This window comes from Aquila chrysaetos, chromosome 2 (assembly GCF_900496995.4).
Source record: "Aquila chrysaetos chrysaetos chromosome 2, bAquChr1.4, whole genome shotgun sequence".
Classification (NCBI taxonomy): Eukaryota; Metazoa; Chordata; class Aves; order Accipitriformes; family Accipitridae; genus Aquila; species Aquila chrysaetos.
Window position 1 is genome coordinate 57,983,975 of NC_044005.1, and position 21,950 is coordinate 58,005,924.

General features: G+C 43.1%; 1 protein-coding gene across 1 annotated transcript in view; it reads right to left on the bottom strand.

The window, feature by feature from the left end:
• LAMA4 (laminin subunit alpha 4) overlaps positions 1-21,950 on the bottom strand; it is a 104,378-nt gene that overhangs the window by 55,835 nt on the left and 26,593 nt on the right. Inside the window, exons 3-5 of the mRNA XM_030004104.1 lie at positions 12,316-12,440; positions 8,211-8,291; positions 2,871-3,085 (exon numbers count right to left, since the gene is read on the bottom strand). Coding sequence (XP_029859964.1) covers positions 2,871-3,085; positions 8,211-8,291; positions 12,316-12,440 — 421 coding nt within the window. The remainder of the gene's footprint in view (positions 1-2,870; positions 3,086-8,210; positions 8,292-12,315; positions 12,441-21,950) is intronic.

Here is a 21,950-nt window from a genome sequence, read left to right on the forward strand (position 1 = left end):
CAGTTACAAGATTAGAATTTGGATGAGATTGGTGCTCAAGAAAATCAAATTGTGTCTTATTTAAATGGATAACTCTTAATTTGCTACACAAATGCTTATAGTAAATTAATTTCAAAAGTGGTCCTGACAATTTGTCATCTACTTGTTTAGGAGGTACCACATTTTCAGTAGGGAATTAAGACTTTCAGTGCTCCTGTGCCTTGCTGGTGGAGAAAACTTCTAAATTTCTCTTTATTTCTGAGGGACATTTGTGGAAAGCTTTGAAGTGTGGATAAAGGACATGTGGTTAAAAAATTTATGGAAAAAAAGCTGAAAACTACTGTCCACAGCTACACAGATTTTGTCTTTTGCTCAAAAAAAAAAAAAAAAAAGAGGTGATCTTTGCTGGATAGAGCTTTTTGCTCATTGAGTTCTCGTGCATTTTTTTTGTTCTGTATAACCTTTGAGGTGCTCTGTGGAAACCATGTACACAGACTCTCTTGTTTCTTACACTAGCTTCTTTTCTGTATTTTTGTATTTTAAAGAAGGTATTTGTCTTATTTCAGAGTCAATATTTTTCTAAATAAGACATCCTAATTGCTCAAAAATGCCAAAGTATAAGCTTGCCTTGTAAACTACCCAAATAGTTTGGATACTGTGGATGTCTTGAGTGGTGCATGCAATCTACGCAGTACTGTCAGGTACAGCACATTGTGTTGTTCAGCAGAAATGAAGATGAAATGAGAAGTGTGTAATTCTCTGAAACATGATACTTCAAAATCAGGATTTGCTAGAGTCAACTACAAGATTAAATTCACTCCTAAACAGAGAAAAGCTGTACTTCTCACAACACATTCAAGTGCCCAGGCACTTTTTATTTTTAGCAAAGATCAAACACTACAAGGAAATCTGCTAACGAAGAGAATTACCAAGCTGATTTATGGTCTGCATGAAAAACCTCTATAGAGAAGTCCTGTGCACCATGAAATCCCACTTAAACTGTACCTCAGAAATGTAAATGACACTGAGGCATTCTGCCTCTGATTCCTGCAACTCCTTAAGGGTGCAAACCAAAACTATACTGAGGTGAGAGAAGTTTGACTTACTTAACTTCAGTTTAGAAACTCTATGTTCAGAGATCCCTTCCAAAATTATGTGTTGCAGAATCTGCTCAGACACTTGGAATGCCCTGTAATCCTCAAATTCTGGCACAGCTACTCTTAGTTGTTTGAAGCTCTGCTTTTGCACATGGCCGGGGCACGACTGCTGCAGTTTGCTGAGTTGAAGTGCTGGGTGCGTTTCTCCTGCCTCATGGCATTCAGGAGCCGCAAACTCGATCCTGTCATTCCTTACGGGAGAACTACAATTAAATCATCTCCGGTGAACTGAATTAGGCAATGAAGTGCATAAACAAGGTTTGCTTTTGCAACCTCAAGATCACAGAAATGTTGAATTTCAGGCAGGTCTTGGGTGCCTAAATCCAGGCAGGAGGTGAGTTTTTGGGCACGCTCTTCCCTACAGCCGCTGTCTTTTTGGCTGGTTTGGATACCTGGGAAGGGTTTTGAAGTTGCTGTGTGTGAGCATCATCTCTCTCTGTTCAGCGTCAATGGAATTTAAGCACATTATTGACTTAGCAATGTGAATTATGTCCTGGAGATGGACACTCAACTTCTAGCTGTCACCGGAACACAAAACCAGAAGGGACCACTAGTGGCATCATACGCGGTCCCCTACAAATGAAGACAGCAGCACAAAGGCCGCTTGTGTACAGAGCATCCTCACAACCTTCATCCCGCAGGTCCCAAAACACACCTTAGCACTGTATAGTAAGCAAAAAGCAAAGTCCAAGTGTACAGTGAGTTGCAAGAAGGATGGAGGTTTGATCAAGACATTGCTAAGCCCTCGAGGCTTGTAGCTCTGTACCTTGAGACCCCAGAGCACTTCAGAGGTCTGGGTTGGGTGCGTGCTTTGGCTGTGTCTTACCTTCGAGTCAGGCTGAGAGCTAGGAGTGATCTATCTCCCCCATTTTTGTTCTGGTCCTTGAGGGAAGGACCCTGGCAAAGAGGTTGGGAGGGAGCCCCAAGGTCCTTGCTCCGAGCACCTGCATTTTGCCTTTAGCAGTGGCTATTCCTCAGTGCTTTGAAAGAGGATGTAATCTTGTGTCTCAGAGCCAAAGCAAGGACAAAGGGCACGAATCCAAAGTCCTATTTGTATTGAACTCCATGTAAATTAGGAGAATAATTACATTAGAGGATGTAAACCTCTGTGACCCCTCTGTGTAGGTATGTCTTGGTAAGATCCTCTGGGTAGCACTTTACTAGACCCTGGAAGTACAGTCGTCTCTGGTGTGGAAATACAGTAACCAGCAAGATTACACAGACACATGGGAAATGCAGAATACATTTACCGGTGTGAAAACTAGCAGAAACTGAGCAGGGATTGGGTCAGGACAGGAAGGACAATCCTGTTCCCATAAAAAATGCTTTCAAGTCTTTAAGCGCCATCAGTCTGAGTGGTCTTGTTGGGCAGCATGTGGTGTGAACAAACACAAAGGTGAAGTCTCTGCCCGAAGAAATCTTAGACACCCTTATTTAAAACAAGGTGCAGGACACAACAGTGCCTACATTCATCCTGCCCAGGCATTTGAGATGTTGGAGTCTGGGGTCTGAGACTTCCTTGTGGGCAATGGAAAGAGTGCTAGTGCCCGGGATGATTCAACTGGGCAGGCATCCCACTTATCCCACCAGGTAGGTGGCTGGGAGCACCCCTGCCTCCCTTGGCCGCAGGTGTCTGATGACTGATTCAGGCATCTCCGATTTCTGGGAGGGCATCCACAGACCACGCTGTGCTGCGTTTTGCTCGGCTCTGCTATGCTAAACTATAGATAATACCTGTACAGTTTTTAGCAAATCTGGCATCCCCGTAGTAACCCGGAGCGCATCGTTCGCACTTGAACCCGGTGGTGTGGCTCAGGCAGTTGCGGCACTGGCCGGTCACTTCATCACAGTCTTCAAAAATCAGGTTTGGGTCCGAGTTGCCACTGCAGTCGCATTTTTTACAAGTACTTCCAATTAGCAAGGGGTTCCCATAGTAACCGGGGGCACACCTGAAAGGAAGAGCAAGCACAGCAATGACGAGCAATGACATTCCCATCTGCGGTACTGTTTTTTCTCTGACCCTATTTATGTCACCAGGAATTGATGTCGGCCTGCAGCTACTAATGAACAGAAGGCAAATTAGGAGCTGTATTCCTGCAGAGGCTGTTTTGTGCTCTAATCTCAATCTGTACAGTTATGTATTTTTCCCTTCTTGAACACTCCTGATATCTCAATCACACCAGTCTGCATTTTTGTGTGTGTGTGTGTGTTTTTAGCAGTAAAATTACTTGTTCTCCATTGTTTTAAAATCTATGACAGAATGACCTTGGCAGAGAGGCAGCTCTAGTGTTTATTTTGGTCTCTTTCAGCTTTGGATCTCACCAACTATATTGTGTTATATAGGAAACTGGGGTAAAGAGACTGCATTTCGTGATGCTGAAACTCAAGAGGAATTTCAGACCTTATTTCCATTATAATGCATATAAAAAAGTACTGACCAGAAAAGGTGTCAATAAATACTTCTATGGTGAGGCATTGGGATGGTTTCTGTTTTTTGCGAAACAGAACAGGCACTGAACCAGCCTCCATTTTTCAGATTTGTTCAATCTTAGCCTGCTGGCTGAGGGCGAAAGGCTGAGAGCAGCCACCAGCCCAGGAGGGGAGCGTTCCTCTGTTGGTTTGCAGAGGGAGAGCGGGAGGTGGGTAACGAGCACCACAAGGAAGGCCTGAAATGGGTCCAAATTGCTTTGCATGTCTTGTCACATTTGGGAAGCATTTCAGTTGAAAACTTGCTACATCTTAAAATGGAAGAGATGTTGAAACTAGTGGTTTTTGAAAGTGTAGAGAAACCAGTGATACATAACATTCCTGGGTGATCAGTGGCCCTAAGCTAAGACAACAGGTAATAGATTTGGTGCCATCCTTTGGAAAGAAAGGAGAGGGTCTCAGTTAAAGGAGTTTCTGCTGGTAGCAGGGAGCGTGCCTAATCCTACAAGCTAGAGGAACTTTTGCAAAACAACCACTGAGGCGAACAGAGCCAGCACCGGAGTAGGCATGGAGCAGCTTGCGGGAGCAAATCCTGGAGCAAGGGCTTTGCTGGAGAAGCTGGCGGCTAGAGCAGCGTGGAGCAGTGGCTGACGGACTGGAGGGGTCAGCTGGCAGGACAGGAGCAACCCACGCCGTTCACGGTGTCGCTGCAGAGTGGCAGGAGGGTCCATGACCCAGCAGCCTGGGATGCAGAGATCAGGGACTCATACCCCCAAACTGGGAATGAAGAATTGCTGCAGGGAGGGAGATAACTAGCTGGTGTAGCAATTGCTGACTGAAGACATTGGAGGACTGAATAGTTGTTGCAGTGATTTAGGGAAGGAGTAGTTACTGTATTTCATCCTGTTTTATCACCCTGTTGTCCTTGTCTTTTCGCCCATCCACGAAGTCCTGTTTTAAGATGCTGTTTATTCTGCTGTTTGTGGGCAGGGAGGTCGAGCTCAGGCACTTCAGTTTAATTTTCCCAGGTTCTGGCTGGGGACCTGAGCCGAGGTTCGTTGTCTCCTAAAAACTGAACATAGTCAAATCCAGGTTCTGCTATGTCTGAATGATAAAAATGTGGGAGATCTGATAAGAGCTTCCAGTTTTGATCTGTTCCTACATTTGCTGATTTTTTTTTTAATAAAGAAAGTAATTTCCTCAACGCTGCTTTGTTCATGTTCCAGTCCTGAACCCCCACAGTAAAAACACATAAAATTTTAAGCGTCTTAATATAAACCACTTGGCTGCCTCAGATACTGCTTTTGCCAATGACAAAGACTCTGTTTGTCTCTTTGCAGCATAGCCAGAATCTTTGGTGCAGATCTTATCATTTGGGTGACTCAGATGTAAAGAATAAAATTGTGACCTGGAGTTCTCCGCACCCCTTGAAGAACTGTGAATGCGACACTGAGCAGAGAGTGTGATTTAACTGACTTTGGTGGAGACACTCCCCATTCTTATGGGAGTTACAGCAGGCAGTGATGGCTAATGCTGCTATTCAGTCATGCCAAAAGTCTTGCTATAATTTTGTAATATTTCAGTCAATGTGAGATTGTAGTATTTTCCTGAATTTCAGAATTTCAGTATGTTTATGAAGTTTGAACAAGAAAAAACACCCTCTGTGTTTTAAAAAAAATAAATCTGTAGAACTGTTTGATTTATTGTGAACTCTCAAAATCTTGGAGAGTTGCTTTTTAATTTTCTGTAGTTAGGTATTTTCCAAAAGATCATCTGCCTAATGTGGCCACCAGGTCACAGAAGCCACTGAGCAGTGCTGGGGCCAGACCAGCATTTTGCTTATCACTATTGAGCTCTGGCTTTCAGCCAGCATCTGCTGAAGACTGCATGCTATTCCCATCAGGCCCACAACCTCTGCCCTCTCATCAGGACAAGGTGATTTTTTTTTCTTCTTTTCTGAAATATACCATTCAGTTCACTTGCCAGAAACGTAGTGGACAGTTCTTCACATCCTCACAGATATATTTTGTAAGTAAGTGCTGCTTTTTATGACCGTCTGACTCACTTTTATTAGCCATATCTCCTCATCTGGACTAGCTGTCTAAAACAAATAGAAACTTTTAGAGCTGAAAATACATGTGTCACCTTCACTTTCCCCTTCACCACTCAGTGCATCTCAAAGGGCTGAACTGTATTTGGCCTCTTTTGAATAGTTGGTAGCACGTGAGAAGAGCAGAGGCCGCTGATGGAAACATACTGCTCCATCTCTGCACTTTATGGCCTGAAAAAGTAGAGGCCCGCGGTTAATGTCTTTTCCTCCGTTGTTTCAATAAATGGCTCTTTGTTGCTAACAAAGAATATTTCCTCTCCCATAATAAAGCTGCTAAGTTATCTTTGTTTAGTTTTGCAGCCATGTTTGCTTCCTGTAATTATTGGTGAGTAAGAAATTAACTTCCTCTTCCCTGGCAATGCCAAAAGAACCTTTTTCGTCTCTTCACTTTGGACACTAAAGAATCATCTGTTCAGTTATCTTTTTTAACATTGGGGCATTAACAAAACGTGGATTTCATCCGCTACCACCTTAATGCCTTATTGCTGAAGCGCAGGAGCAAAATGATTCATCCCTACACTTCAAACTGGGAAGCTGTTTTTCTCAGTTCCTAGCAAAGGCCTCCGTGACTCCCCAACGCCGGTTGCTGGCAAACATACACTGGATAGGTTTGTGCCAAGCCCCTGGAGCAGCACAAGAAAGCCTCCGACAGGAATGCCGGAGGAAACGGAGCAGATTGCCTCCCGGCGCGCTGCTCTGCAGATCCCACGCGCTGCCCGCGGACGGGGCGTCCGGCGGCTCGCTGCCCCGTCGCCGACCGCTGCGGAGAGCTGGGAGGGAGAGCGGTGAGCAGGACGTAGCCTTCCTCTCCCTGCGGACACCAGCTGCTCCTCGGGCTGCGGGGAGGGACGGGGCAATGCCCCTTCTGGCTCGGGATCCCCCAGAACTCTAGCTGCCAGCGGGAGCAGGGACTGGTGGCGGTGCCCAGCCGCAGCGCACGCGAGGCAGGGACTTGCTCTTTGGCAAGTGGACAGGGACGAGCGATGCATTTCTCAGCCTTTGAAATGCTTTTCGCCGTTTCTGACACAAATGGGAGTGGGACCGGGAGCCTACCAGAAGGAAAGTCCCGTTTGTCACTGCTCACCACTTACCCAAGTCGTTAGTCGAGGACTTAACACGGTGACCAGGACAGGCTGATTTCTTTCTGTAGCTTTTTCTAAGCCATCTACCCAGCTTTGCCTTCCTTGAGACAGATGCACTGTGTCAGGCTGGGTAGTGGCTATTAGAAAACAAAGCTGATGCTATTTTCTGCTGTTTCTATGCATCTGCTACTCATTTCATAGGATTTAAATTGCTTGTAGTCTAGGCTGACATTTTAATAACCATTAAGAAACCTCACTGACCTTTTAATTGTCTGCATTATCCTTTGTGTATAAATCTGACATTTTGGAAGAACAAAAGAATACAGCCATAGGCCTGGAAACAAGGGTGGGTTTTTTTTTTTATTTTTGTGTCATCTGTCTAAAGGGCTTCCACTACTGCTGTCACCGTGTTAGTGATGCGGAGATAATATGCTGATGTTTTTGCATCAGCTGTAAGGGCAAAAGCCTTCACTCTTTTTTTTATCTTACCTTTTTCATATTGATTTCTCTTTGCATCTTAATCATCCCCTTTCTCCCTTCTCTGATAGTTACATTAAGTATCGTTTGAATTCAAGGCTTGCCCATTAATGACAGTGGACTGTAATCTTAAATACTTCAGGGGCTTTAAGGAAAAACAAAATGACATGTTCAGGAAGCCAGTGTCTGAGACATCCTATACCCCACAGTCTTTGTGTTAGAGCTGTTTTAATTTATTGGCTGCTCAAGGAGAATTTCCGCATTATAATGGGGCCTCTGACATTCATTGAAACATCATCTATGTGTGTTCATAGCAAGCAAGGTGGCCCTTTACAAGATAGGAAAGTTAGCTATATTTCTGCTCTATAGCTCCATTTATTTGTGTACTTTGTTATTTAGAGGATATTTACTGGAAATTGTTTATGGGCATAAGGGAAAGTTGAAAAGCAGCACTGGTCTGTGGTTGTTTGCTTGCCTTTATTGAATTATGTCTGCGAAGTACATTTAAAATTTAACTAAAAAAGCTGCATCTGCTCATTAAGAATTTGACCAGATAATGGATTTTCTCCTTTGCTTTTGAAAAATTTATTTTGTAGAAGCCTGCTATATGTTTTAGAGTGCTGAATTGCAAGAGGCATCTATGCGGTGGTTATTTTTCACTTCAGCTGCTGTTTCAGATTTGCATTTTGTATTTTGATTTGTATATTGTACCCCTTTCAGGAAGATCACCACATGAAGGTACACGAAATGCAAGAACTCAATCAAAATACATCAGAGGTAAATGTCTGTCTTACCCTGACATGTCTCCACAGCAAGTTGTTACGGTTTTTACTAGGAACTGAATGAGATCCTTTAACGGACGTGATTCAACCTGATGAAAACACATGCACAAGATTTCTCCCCCATATGGGAAGATTCCCTCAAAGACTCCTGCACTTCAGTATTGTTGACTAGTAATTAATCCTATTAGTTTCTTACCTTTCACAGTTGGGTCCTGCATAGTTTTCCTTACAGACACAGCGCACGCTTCCACTTTTTCTGTAACAGGAGACTGCAAAGCTGGAATGTCATTAGAATGCATAGTTAGAATAGCACGCGATGGCAAACACTTGGGAGTATTTCTTTATTACATTATGGACATTTGCTGTCGTGTGAGCTCTGGCTCTTGGTTACTCATTGCTAAATAGGTATTCTTAAGCTCTGTATGTTATTCACATTATACCCCTTGTTTAGTCTTTTTAATTAGTGTAGAAAGCACTAGTTAGTATATAGCACTACGGAGCTATATAAATACAGACATATGTAAGTTCTTGTCTTGCACTGTAGATCAGACACAGCTGCAGGTTTTGATACACACATTTTAGATAAGGGACTTACTTAGGATAAATGTGTATGTCATGTGAACATAATTGCTTCATGTCTCTTACTCTAAAGGGTAAAATATTGCTTATGAAAGACACTGCAGGAAGCACTTCAGGAACCGGGATTCTGGAATGGGTGCAGTAGTTTCCTATGCAAATCCTACAGTTTTCCTCAAATCCAGTCTGGAAGTACTGAGTAGTGAAAACTGACCTCAGTGATGCCATCCTCATTTACAGTAACCGAGGCTTCTCTATTGTCTCTCTGAGTTAGCTGGAAAGAGTCTGGGGCCTCTTCTGAGACCAACGTGCCAAGCAGTGATACTGATTGCAGTAATGGCTTGGGCTGCAGTTTTCTCTGCCGGGATTCTAAATCGTGGATTCCTTTGCTTTCTTACATTTTCAGGATTTAACAGATGTTTAACTAAATATGAGACCCAAAGAACAGCAGCAGCCAGATGTGGAAAGTGCAAATTGTATACACTCCAAACACAGTGATAGACGTGGCTTAAACACATTTGCAGGAAAAAGACACACAGTCCTAAAGATGTTTCCAGTTAGTTTGCAATCTGTGTGAGTAAATTCCTGCCAGCACTGGAATGCAACCAGAGCAGCGAGTGGCAGCAGTTGCCAGCTGCAGGCCCACGGTTGCTAAAACGCGGGTCCCGAGTTGTACAGTGCTGGGCAGCTGCGGCCAGGTTGTATCCCTTTCACACAGAAGAACAAAAGACTCGGAGAGATGGGAAAGAGCATGATCCACGCACTGCTTTTTCCAGGAATGAGCAGCATTGAAAGGTGACAAGAATTCCCGCATATTTCTGTTCCCACCAGCATTTCTCAGCTGGTTGGAGAACCAGTGTCAAATAAATCTGTGCCTGGATCTCTGCTACCTCAAAATATTTCATATAACCAGAGAGAACATAAAATGAGATTCTGCTCACAGAATTCACAAATTAACTTCTGTAAAGCTTTTATGAGAACATACTGAGAAAATCCTAACAGTTTGGCAGTCTTCCTCTTCTTTTACAGAGGCTAATTCCTTCATGTAGTTGAAAAAACCACATTGTGGATTTAAGTTATGAAATAAGACTGAAGCCTTCCTGAAGTTTTATGGTTTTTGTGATCTTTTAGGGAAAAGAAGTTCATATAAATCCCTCAGGTTTGAAAAGAAGTAACATCTGCTGGACTGTGAAGCAATCTCCATCCTCCTTTTTTATTCCAAAGAGATGACATTACACTTCATGTGTAATGTCCAAAAGTTATTCCAAAAGTTTCCAGGACAGCAGATATGAAGACAGCCTGGTCAGAAAATCTAGATACACACAGATGAATCCCAAGAAAAAAAATATGTCAGTTTACATATTTTGTCACTTTGTTTAACTGTTATGAATTCACTGGCTATTTCCAAAGTAAAACAGAGTACAAAGCAACATCCTTTGGATGTTCTTTATTTAAGGCTTTTACTGCTTCTCTGCTTTCTGGTAGAGTTACTGTTTTGCCTTAATATAAATGGAGTAGGGTTAATGGAAGAAAAATGAAAAAAAAAAAAAAGAAAGAATGGTTGTTCTTTGAATTTAGTTATGCAAGGCTGAATGTTGCTCAATCATTATTATTTGCCTGTTCCAGCCCCAGCTGAAGGCTATTGCTGTGGTCAGGTCTCTCTCATGCAAAAGCTGAACAGGCAGTATCTGCATGTTATTTAAATAGGGGTAAGAGGCAAATTGGGATTAGAAGTCCTTTAACTATTGCCTTCAGGACTTTTCTGAGTGAAAAACCCTGAAAAATCAAAATGCATTTTTACTGAGGTAAAGGGGTGACATATCACAGAACGTAGACTATCCTGAGATAGAAGGGACCACGAGGATCATCAAATCCAACTTCTATATTGCTGCTAATGTCAAAGCCTCTGCGTTCAGGTTCCCTGCAACCTTTTTTCTCCCTTCCCAATCCCGTGCTGCTGTCCTTTTGGGTTTGGGGCTTCCTTATCTCTAGCGGTCTGGAACAGGAGCGGTGTTATGTCCCCTAGCAGAAGGGCTAAAGGAGCACGTTGAAGCAGGGAAAGCTGCTTGTCCTCTGCCCCCATCTCCCACAGCACTGGCAGAGATAGCTCAGGTCCCCGCTGGTCCCACCACACCAAGCCCTGCTGGGCTGGTGGGCTGTCCGGCTCCCTGCTCTCGGGGACCAGTGCTGCAGAGCCCGGTGGGCCGCAGGACTGGGTGAATGCAGACCATGCTCCATCAAATCGCGCTGTAGGGAGGACAGACTAGACCTTGCTCGGTTGACCGTGCTTCGTAGAGACTGGGTCTTGTGCGGTGGTGCCTCAGGGACGTGCAGCCCAGGTTGTGGTTGAGAGAACAGCTCCTTACACCAAAGTGGCTGCTCTGGGCCCAACAGGTTAAAAAAAAATATCACTTTCCTTTGCTGAGGAAAAAACACTGCTTCCGACTTTGTATTTCTATTTCTGGCATTACAGCCGCTACTGAAACTGGAGGAAGCGGTCTGCTGCTTTGTCTGTGAGCTCGCTCACTCCTAAGCCTTTCTACATGTGAGCAAAGCCATGTTCTTCCCCTGTCTCTAGAGGAATTTCTCTCTAATCCAGGCAAAGCTGCAGTTTTTCAACAATAGCCGTTCTCCACCCCACGGCCCTCCTCACATGTCTGCAGCTCACTGCGAAAGCCAAGAGGTGATCTGCGGAAGTTTGGCCAGAGTGATTTTTCTCCGTTGCCATTTTGAGCCTGTGCCACTGAGCAGCTGAGCAGAACGCAGCTCAAGCTCATCCCACCTTAAGGCTGTAGGAGTAACCCTATAGCAACGGCAAACAAATACGGTGAGGAAATTCCCCTTTGCTGAGAAGCCCTGCTGAAAGCAGAATGGGAAACAACGCAAGGGGAGTATGTAGCTCGTTAAAAAATAGCTTCAACCCATTGGCAAATATTTACTAGCACCTCCTCTGTGCACTGGAGTGGGATTTGCATGGATGCCTCTCTCCCAGAGCACGGACCTCAAGCAAGACGAAGTTGATAATTTCTTTCAGCTGCATTACTGACATGCCACTAACAGTTTCTAATAGCTGGTCGTGGTTTGTAGTTATTTGTTTCTTCTGAAGGCACAAAGCGGATAATAGCTGGAGCTCTTTAGCTTGGTCTTCGTTTTCTGCCAGGCTTCAGAGTTTCTTACCCGAAGGTAGCTGGGCATCAGCTGAAGGGGTATTGTACCTGGCATAGGGTTGTCCAGCCCTTTCAACTGTTACTGTACTAACCAGATCCAGCTGCTGCTGACTCAGGAGACTGCCAGGCTGTGCTTTTTTTGTGGTTCGTTTTATCCTCCAGAGGTCATAGACCGATCTTTCTGTCTGTCTGTCTGTCTCAGCCACATACATCCCTGACGCCACCTTCCTCGGGAGTTAGTCTTTATGGGATTCTTAAAAGTAACCAGACAACTGAATAACCTCTCCTACATAAAAAAGGATGAGCTTGAATTTGCTAAAATATTTTCACCTCCCTCCTGGTAAGAACTGATATGAGCACTTAAGGATATTTTACACCTTCTAAATGAAATGCTGTTTTCTGTGGTTATAAATGTGAGCAGCTGGTAGTCCTCTTATTTTCCCCCGGTTGGCAAGGGCAGCAGCCTTTGTATCCTGCATCCAGGAAGGGATGCTGACCCCACCTTGGAAAGGGCCAGAGCCAGCCCAAATCAAAGAGGAGCAAAGACTCGTTACGTACTTGGCAAGTGCTGGCAGGGGGCAGGGGCAGGGCTGGCAGAACGTGGGCACTCCTCTGACAACGTCACCGATGAAGCCGTCTGGACATTGCTCGCAGTGCTGTCCCGTTGTGTTTCTCTGGCAGTCCTTCAGTGGAAAGAGAGAGAGCGGTGAAAGTTAAACGGAGGTGCTGCCTAATTCAGAAAGAAATCATTTAGCTGAAGACCTGGCCAGACAGAATAGGGGCTGATGCCAGACCCCAACCCTTCAAGGCATTGACAGATGCAGCCAAACCGGCTAGCACTGCTGCAAATAAAAACGCTATAAATGATTACACTGGCCAGCCAGCAAGTGTTGGCAAGGTGTGGTACAGGACAAAACAGACATATGTGCCTGCCAGGTGCTGGAGCAGAAGCAGCACTGCCTGTCAGCAGAGATGTCAGTGGTACTCAGGTGTAGCTGGCAGCCCTCTTTTGAATTGCATGTGCCAGCAGGAAAAAATCCCTTTTACTGACAGCAAAACAAAATGAAAAATATCTGCTGGTAAATACTATCAACAGATTTCAGCCTAGATACAAGTTTCGGCGAGGCTGCTTCTTGGACTTGATAACTGGAAAAGAGCATCAGGGGAATCTGCCTGCAAATGGTGGCTAATATACCAGTGGCTCTGATGTTTTTCTCCTGAGATGAAAAGCGTTACAGCATGAAGGGATGTGTTATCACTACACCTTGTTCTCAGCCTTAAAGGAGGTCCACTTAATGGAGGGAAGAGGCAGGAGTCTTCTATAAGTGGCCTTTCTGTAAAATACAGATCAACTGTGCAAAATGGCAGTCACTTTATAAGCAAGTTTCATCTCCACAGTCTATTGTTTGTGAGGAAATAGGCTTCCTCGTGCAGAGACAAATTGGCCATCAGCTGATACTGTTGGGGCTCCGTGGAAGTAAATCAAGCTGTGGTAATTCATATACAAAATATTTGTTGCAGAATATTTCATGTTGCTAGGTACAAAATTGTGCCTCTCAGATAACATTTTCAATCACGAAAAAAAATAAGGTTTGCTATAAACAATTCCAAATAGAATTTGTAAGTCCTGCAAGCTTAAGTAAGCATAGTTATATCTTTTGGTTTGCAAATGGACACACTTAGTTGCCACAGGTTATGTGGTCTTTCCTCTAGGCACACGGCAAGGCAGCGGGTGACTGGTGCAGAGTGCATGAACAGTGCTCCTGCAGACTCCTGTCCCCGTTTCCACTTCGGCAAAATACCCACAAGTTGTCAACAAAACCCCACAACCCTCCAAATTCTAGCTGTCTCACCCAAATTACTTTAGAAGAGTAGGAAGGGTGCAGAATTACTTTTCTTTCTTGCAACTGTGCAATGAGTTTTGCAATGTCCCTGATTCAGAACTCTCCAGTTACACCACTTTGTACTGATGCAGTCCAGATGCAAACAGCTGTGCAAGGGTCGAGGCAGCAAGGAGTCAGCTTCACGTCAGAAGTATGTGGAGAACTACTCTGTCAGTGCATATTTGCTGTGGTTTTGGGTTAGCGTGCTTGATTCTTTCCTCTTCTGACCTACAAACAGTGGATCATGGGAACTGCAGACTGATGGATATGATTTCCATCCTTGGTAAGATGACAGTGTCTATAATAAAGAAGAAGATCTCTGAATACATGACTAAGAATGATTCAGGAGCTCCTGCTTCACTAACCTGCTGTATAATGGTGCAAATAAGCAAGTGTATGAAGGGGAACCAGAGGACATAACATATCTGGACTTCCAAAAAAGCCAACTATGTTGTCAGGGGACTTCAAAAAAGTTCCTTTTACGAACGGAAAGCTGATAAAGGCTAGGAAGCGAAGGGTAGGATGTAACAGTCACTTTTCAGTATGGAGAAGAGTCACTGTTCGGATCACCTAGGTCTTGGGGCCAAGATCAGTTTTGTTCAGCGTTCACCAGTATCTTACAAACAGAGACCAAAAATGCTAGGGCTGCTCAGCTGGGAGAGTGTTGTGGTTTAGGCTCAGTCAGCAACAAAGCACCACGAGACCGCTCGCTCCCTCCTCCCCCACCCCCGGTGGGATGGGGAGGAGAATCAGAAGAAAAAGGTAAAAACTTGTGGGTTGAGACAAGGACAGTTTAATAGGACAATACAAGGATGATGATAATAATAACAACAAAACCAATACTGATAAAAGAATATATAAAGCGAGTGATGCACAGTGCAATTGCTCACCACCTGGAACCTGACGCTCAGCCTGTTCCCGAGCCTAGATTCCCACCCCCATCCAGCTCCCCCCGTTTATATACGGAGCATGACATCATATGGTATCGAATATCCCCTTGGCTAGTTCGGGTCAGCTATCCTGGCTGTGTCCCTTCCCAGTTGCTTGTGAAAATTAACTCTATCCTAGCTGAACCCAGAACAAAGACAAAGGCTGACAAGAGTTTGGGTTATGTGAAATTACGAAGTTGGTAAATAAGCTGAATGCAGGACCATAGTTCACCCAAATCCTGCAATACAAGAGCTGAGGGGCACTGACTTGAAAAGGCATTTCTGTACGCAGAAGGTAAGAAGCTTCTGCAACTTGCTGCTGGGAGGTGACGGTATTTGCAGGGACAAAAAGGGGTTTCCTAGAGAAATTCATGGGCAACAGATTCATAAATGGATGTTAAAAGGACTCAAGGAGGTATGTTCCCTCTAACTTACCCTAATACAGCAGTTGTGGATGCTGGGGGAGTACGAAGCAGAGACTTCAGGAACAGGCCAGGCTAGGTCCCTGCCCCACAGAGCATCTCCTACTGCCACCGCTGGAGATCCAATATGGGCTGCAGAGACCTTTGGTCGAGCCCCGGAGGAGACCTCTTGTGCTACATTCAGAGATCGTGCAGGTGCTAGGAAATGACCGCGGTGCCCCGGTTTATTTTCTAGCAGTCATTTAATCCCATTACAGAACTCGCTGTGCTGTCAGCAGCTGGCAGTCCCCGGAATAACAGGGAAGCTGGGTGCGGGATTTTAGGAGCGCCCACAGCGAGAGGGAGCTCCCCAGCACGGGGCAAGGGGCACCTTGGCCTCTCTGCGGTCGGAGCTTCTTCAGCAGCGCCGGGCTGCGGGTGGGTGAGCTCACCTTACTGATTTTTCCTCTGAGCCAGTCCCTACAGATTTGAAACTCACTTTCTACTCCACACATGGTGTGTTCTTTCAAGAAAAGAGTGTGAGGAGAGAGGAATGTGGTTAGGGAAGACATTTAATGAAAACAAATGGTCAAGTTTCACTTTCACAGGCATTGCTAAATGAGTTTTGTATCCAAGTATTGTAACTTTGATTCAGTGGCAGAATTTTGTCCTGGCAACATTGATGTGTGGTGGTGTGGTTTTTTTTTTTTCCCCTAAGCCTGTGTCCATTTATCATCAATCTGCATTGAAAAGTATAATTTTAGTCAAGGACACTCACCCTTGTGAAAATACATCTCATGGTTTTTTAGCCAGTGTTCCTTATTTGAAACCAATTACAGCTTCCCAGTTAGGACTCGCTAGTTTAGCTCAGACCCTTATTGATTCTAGAAGACTTTGCTTGTCTTGCTGCATGTTTTGTAGTCATACAGAATCCATTGCACAGCAATTATTTATTTCTACAAGGCTGTGATTTGGCCAGAGAACTCTACAGCAAGTAGAATAAGATAAGGAAAGGAAAAAAGTAAATTTCTTTTTCCATGGATCTTTAAATAGATTAGACACCAGTAATTGTAGAGCTAAAGGTGTTTTTTCATAGTAGTATTTGCTGTAAAGAAAAGAGTATTTAGTATACAGAAAAGCAGAAGGTTATTTTTAACTAAAAGGCTCTAAAATGAGAGAATACGGAAAGCTTGACTAGGAGGAAGAGGAGGAGGAGCAAAGAAACTTGGTGAGAGCAGAGAAACTGAGAGCAAATGAGGGCAGAGCGGCAGGCAGCTGCTGGGGAGATATCCAGATCTCGCGCTCCTCTCTGGCGAGAAAGCACTAACCGCAAGGGACACGGTGTGAGCCAGAAGGCACTGGAAGGCTAATACTGTTTCAAAAATAGTTTGCATTTGTCATTATTCAATGAAAAAGTAATGTTAACGTACCACAAGGGAGAGATGAGAGCGTGGGCACTGAGCGCTGGAAGGGAAGGAGCGCTCCTGTATCTGAAGCACTGGCGGAGGGCTCAGGTAGGCTCCATTCAGTTGTAGCCTTCATCACGCTCTTCGTTTGTGCTCCGAGCAATTCCCTTCACCTCTCTTGTCCTCAGCTCTCCAAACGACACGTGGGTATTATCGGAATAAATCTGTTATTGGTTTCCAAAGCTCAGATACTATTGTGATGAACAGAGCAGGGCAGCAAATGTTGCTCCTTAAGTGTGCAGTGTTTTTCATCTTCTAAACTGAAGGGAAGTGCTAAAAGGCCCTTTTACCCCAAAGACTCTGTTAGCTGAGTGCTTGAGGCACTTTTGTAGTTTTTCTCTGGTTAGTGATTATGTAAAAGAGGCTTTATCTTGCTTAACAAGTCAGAACTCCTGTGGGTATTTAGAATCATATCTTTACAGTGATAAAAAAAGCATCCTTATATTTTATGTTCCATTAGCTTGCATCTCCAACAAAATTGCTGACTGCAATAAGCCTGTGAGACATCTCTGAAGGCAGGGAGGACACCGTCCCTGCAGCTCATGGGTAATTCTCAGTGCCGGGTGACACTGGCTTGGTAGTTGGAGAAAAGTGTTTTGCTTCTAAATGGATCACTTTTGACAGAGAAATAATGATGAGGAAAAAAATGGAATTCCATTTATGGTGATTTTTGTGAAATTGGATTTTAAAAAGAAGTGCTTTGCTATAAGAGTTACAAGGGCTACTCTTGGTCCCGGTATTCATACATGCTTTAGAACCAAAGCCATCATTTATGGTTGATGTTATAAATCAGACTATGTACGGGATTGCTCATGGCCTGTCTCAGCGGTTCTTTCAAATGTACTCACAAAATTGTAGAAATATGTTTACTGATATTGGTGTCTACTTTTTCAAATAAAGAAACTCAGTATATAGGTTTTGTTTTGATTTCTTTTGAAAAACAAGGAAGACTGAAGTAAAAATCTCCAGAAAATATGCAGTGATAATCTATCTTAGGACATCAAACACTGAAGCTTAGCAGAAGTTTGCTGCCTTTGTACAGAACAGAGTGAGACATGGTAAAGGTCATGAAAACAGGTACAACCATGCAGTTAGAAGTATTGCAACTAGGCTCTATAATACTCTGCTTTTTGTAAACTGTTTCAAATTACAATAAGTTAAAACTAAGCTCAATTCTTTCCATATGCCTGTGTTAATACAACCTTTATTTTCATAAAGCAAAGGTCAAGACAGAGATGCCCCTTCCTCGTGGACACTTCAGCTTCAGAGGAAGTAATCCAATATAATAGCAGCCTGGCTTCTAAAAGCTTCTATACGAGGCTAGAGCACATAACCATTCATCCATCAGTACATCATCAGCAGTCTGTCAGGTAAGAGAGTGGCTGGAGTGTATATTCCTATGTCAGAAAATGCCTTCGCTGGTCCTACTACTCTGCTCTTACTAAGTACCACAAATCAGAGCATTTCTACTTGGCCCTTACTGTAACTATCTATAGTTTACACACATGAAAAGCGCATGAAAAGGTGCTGGGGGGTGTTACTTAGGAATGCTTGTCAGCACTGAGCTCCTGAACTCATTTCCTTGGAAAGTAAAGCTAGAACCACTGTTCTGAGACCATAGAACACTTCATGTGATGCAGTTCTGCTCAGAAAATACCCTTGTGCACAAATAATAATGAAAAGTCTGTTGATTCTCTTCAGGCAATGGTACTAGGACAAGTTTCCCAGCACAAGAGAAACATGCTTTTCCGTAAATGAATACAACTGGAAAGCTGAGAGGTGGGAATCTGCCCCACCTTAATTTGGGAGCCTGAACTTAGGAGAGAATAGCTCTTTCTAATGATCTTCAAAGGCACCAGCTTCATTAAATGTGCCAATTAGGCAGTTTTATGGAAATTATTTCATCAGATGGCTAACACCTAGTGCAATTTAGGCAGGCTGGACCTCCTCAATAGGAAACATATAGCAGACTGTTTTTCTGTGTACGCTCTAAACTTAAAGAAAGATAGGACCTGCCACAGAGTGGTGCAGAGCACCTGTGTTAGGCACCTAATGCTGGATGGTATGGGGACTCTCCAGGGGCAACCAAAAGTTAATACTCATCCCTACCTCTAGTGAAGTTAGTATGACCAAAAAAAAAACCCCAAATCCTAGTGTGTGTGTGTGTGTGTGTGTGTGTTCACATATTATTTGTGAAATCCAGAAGTGACATCAAACCCTGGTTGGAAATTCTGAATATTACTTTGCAGCTGAAAACAGTCATTGTTACAATATAGTAGGAACTGTTGGGTTTTGTTTGTTTTTTTTTTTCTCCCTTATTTCTTGTTCTTCTAAAAGATAGTCTTATAACAACTGTTAATGCAGAAAGATTGCACAAGGATAAATAAATTATACAGGTAAAGAGATGCAAATGGTTTACATTGCTGTGCAATTAGTCTGTATCTATTGTTGGGCCAGTGGAGGTTGGCCTGAGGTATAATACCTGGATGTAGATTTAGACTTCCCCAAATTTGGGAGATGCACTCATATCTGAAGTTACAGAACTGCATAGCATTGCCCATGCCAGCACGCCAGGACTCATTGCTGTCCCCAAATAATAATAGTACTATATATAATAATAGTATAAAAAATAAGAGTACTTCAGCATAATAACTTGAAAGTCAGGAGATGTACATGTTTTATCCTTTTACTCTTTGAGGTTTATGATTTCAAGCTTTCTCTCTCCAGCCAGTGTGGATGAGATGCAGTGTTAAATTTCAGAATTTCCTATGGAAGAAGGAGATGAGGCACTAAAAGGAAACACTAAGTATTGCACAACTTTTACTGAAGTAAAGACAAGTGTCTACATAAAATAATGAGAATAGCAACAAAACTCAGTTCCTGGTCCAGTTTGGGTCAACATACCCCCTCCATGTCAAAGTTTTGGTTTGTAGAACTTGTCCCGTAGTAATGAACAAAGTGGGAGCTGATGTTTTGCCAAAACCTGGCCCTCTACTTTCTTAATCCATCACTTGTCTTAGCTACCTGTGGGAAATGCAGCTGAGCAGGCATGAGAGCAACAGCAGCCCTTCCTCGCAGTCTTGGCCTGAATTCCTACGTGCCTCTTATACAGGCTGCACGGGGAATGGAAATGAAGTGGTCGCATGTTGGGGGTCACTGTTGCAAGTTTTCAATAGCAAACCAGTTAGGACAACAAATACTAAGTTTAAACACAGCTAAGAGAGAGGGAAATATCTATACCTGAGAAAATGACTCTATTAACAGAAATGCTTTTGACAACTACTGCATACTAAAACACTCTGGAGAAGAGAAGGGCTGCACTTCAGCACCAGACTGTTGTAGTTCTGGTTAGCTTTCCAAACATGTATCACCAAGGTCACTATAGATAGATGTAGTCCATCTTCATAGAAAGAAACAGTGAGCTGTAAGCTGCAAGGTTCTTCATGAAGCCAGAAATACCTAATAAGCTGGAGAATTTTACTAGCTCCCTGCTGCTTTTTGCTCATGCTTGATGGATGGTTGTAGATCCACTGGCGATTCTCCAGACCTGCCTTGGCAATCATGTGGAACATATTATCCTCTCGGGCAGAACTGCCAAATCCATTCCAACCTTTCCACTCAGCTGTAAACCCAAACGCTTAAACACAAATCACTTACACGACAATACGCTCTATTGTAAAAAATTCCATAAAAGGCTGGAAAGGATACCAGTGAATTTATCCTCTCCACTGTTATGATCCTTTGGTCTTTCTTCTTCCCCAAAGGTCATATTTATTTATTTATTTATTTATTTATCTGAGTAATCTTTGTATGCCTTATATTTGTACTGATCAAATATATGGCACTGAGGTGATAACAAAGCACGCACTTAGAGATTTTTTGGGTAGACACCAACAAATTTACCCTTCACCTTCTGCTATAATGCTGTCTCCAGACTTACTTCTTCTGCTTCATGTGTTTTCATGCATTTGTGAAGATCTAACCTCCATTAACAGCAGAAACCTCAGAAAGGACACTGATAACTCAGTGCAACAAAAATTTTGTCTGGATATCCAGCTTTGTAATTTTTATATCCTTTCAACCTTTCAATCCATTTTACTGTGTTTGTCTGGAGTCATTGCCATAGCACATTGCAGTCACCTCAAGCAACTTCCTTCCCTAGTGTATGCAATCACATTTTTTAGTATGGTGAAGCCCTGCCCATTATATTAGTTGCATATGATATGAGAGCTCATTGCTTTAGACAAGCTGTTTCACCTCCATATGCCACTCATTTCAGAGTTGACCATCACTGACGTTCTACTCAGCTGTCAAGTCATTTGAAGCCCACTCCCATGTCTGAATTTTCAAATGCTGAACCCTCAGTGGAGGTGCTGTAAAGGAATAGCTCAGCTGTAGGTTGCTGGTGGGGTAGACTCTGGGGGATGGTGAAGGAGGCAAAACATTCGCTTCATTTCTTCATATCTTGTTAGCAGCAAAACCCAATGGGCTTTATGGAGGAGAAATGCACATCACTGTCTGCAGACTGCCACTTGCAGGTGTTACAGTTTCACCCAGTTAACATCACATATATGCGTGTTTCCAAAATCAAAAGCTAGAGGGTCCTACAAGTGACTTCCTTTCCTTGTCTTAGCTAGGATTGAGAAAGTTACATTAAAAGTCCAAAGCCTAAAATCAGTACAAAATATTGGTGTTTCTTCCTCTACTAGCCTTTCATGTATCACCAGATAATGGCTTTGAAATGAGGCATTATTTGACATCTCTATTATATTATATCATAAATGGAGCTTACACTCTGCTGGCTGCTTTTCTTCTAACACTTGGGTGATTTTCTATACTAATGAAGTGAACTGAGTGGCTCTTCGGTTTTAATCACGAGACAATGTGATTGATTTCTGCAGTTTTATGTAGACTTCTATGCAAGAAAGGCTCTGTCTGCAATAATTTCTTCTGTCTGGTTACCTAATGAGTTTGTTGATTCATTGATTGTGTCACTCAATAAGCTTTTAAAGACTTGTGGATTTGATTTACACTCTATGAATAAGCTGAGAGAAGTTTTGAAAGAGAAACCTAAGATAGATACTTATGTCAGCAGAAATTAAAGATGTGAGTACTTTACCCTAAGGCATTGTTAACAGCGGTTTAATTTTACTTGATTTCAAATTCAGGGCAGAGGCCAATGAAAATTTCATTAATTTGTATGCTGTGGGAACTACGTTCGCCAAATTGATTTGGGGGATTTGCATAATATGATGGTCTTAGAGCACTGTATAGAGTCTGACCCTTGTATTTCATCCCTTTTGAAGTAGAGTACTTCTTCATTTTCATACTGCCTTATTCATTTATTCAGCTCTTGTAGCATAGTTATTACTTAAACTACAAAAAATAATTATCTACCAACTGAACACAGTGTTATTATTACTTTCATGTTGTCTTCTGTCATTGTTAGCAGAGTTAACTTTAAAAAATGTTTTTTTTTCATGTTTAAATCATTCCATTGTGTGAATAAACATG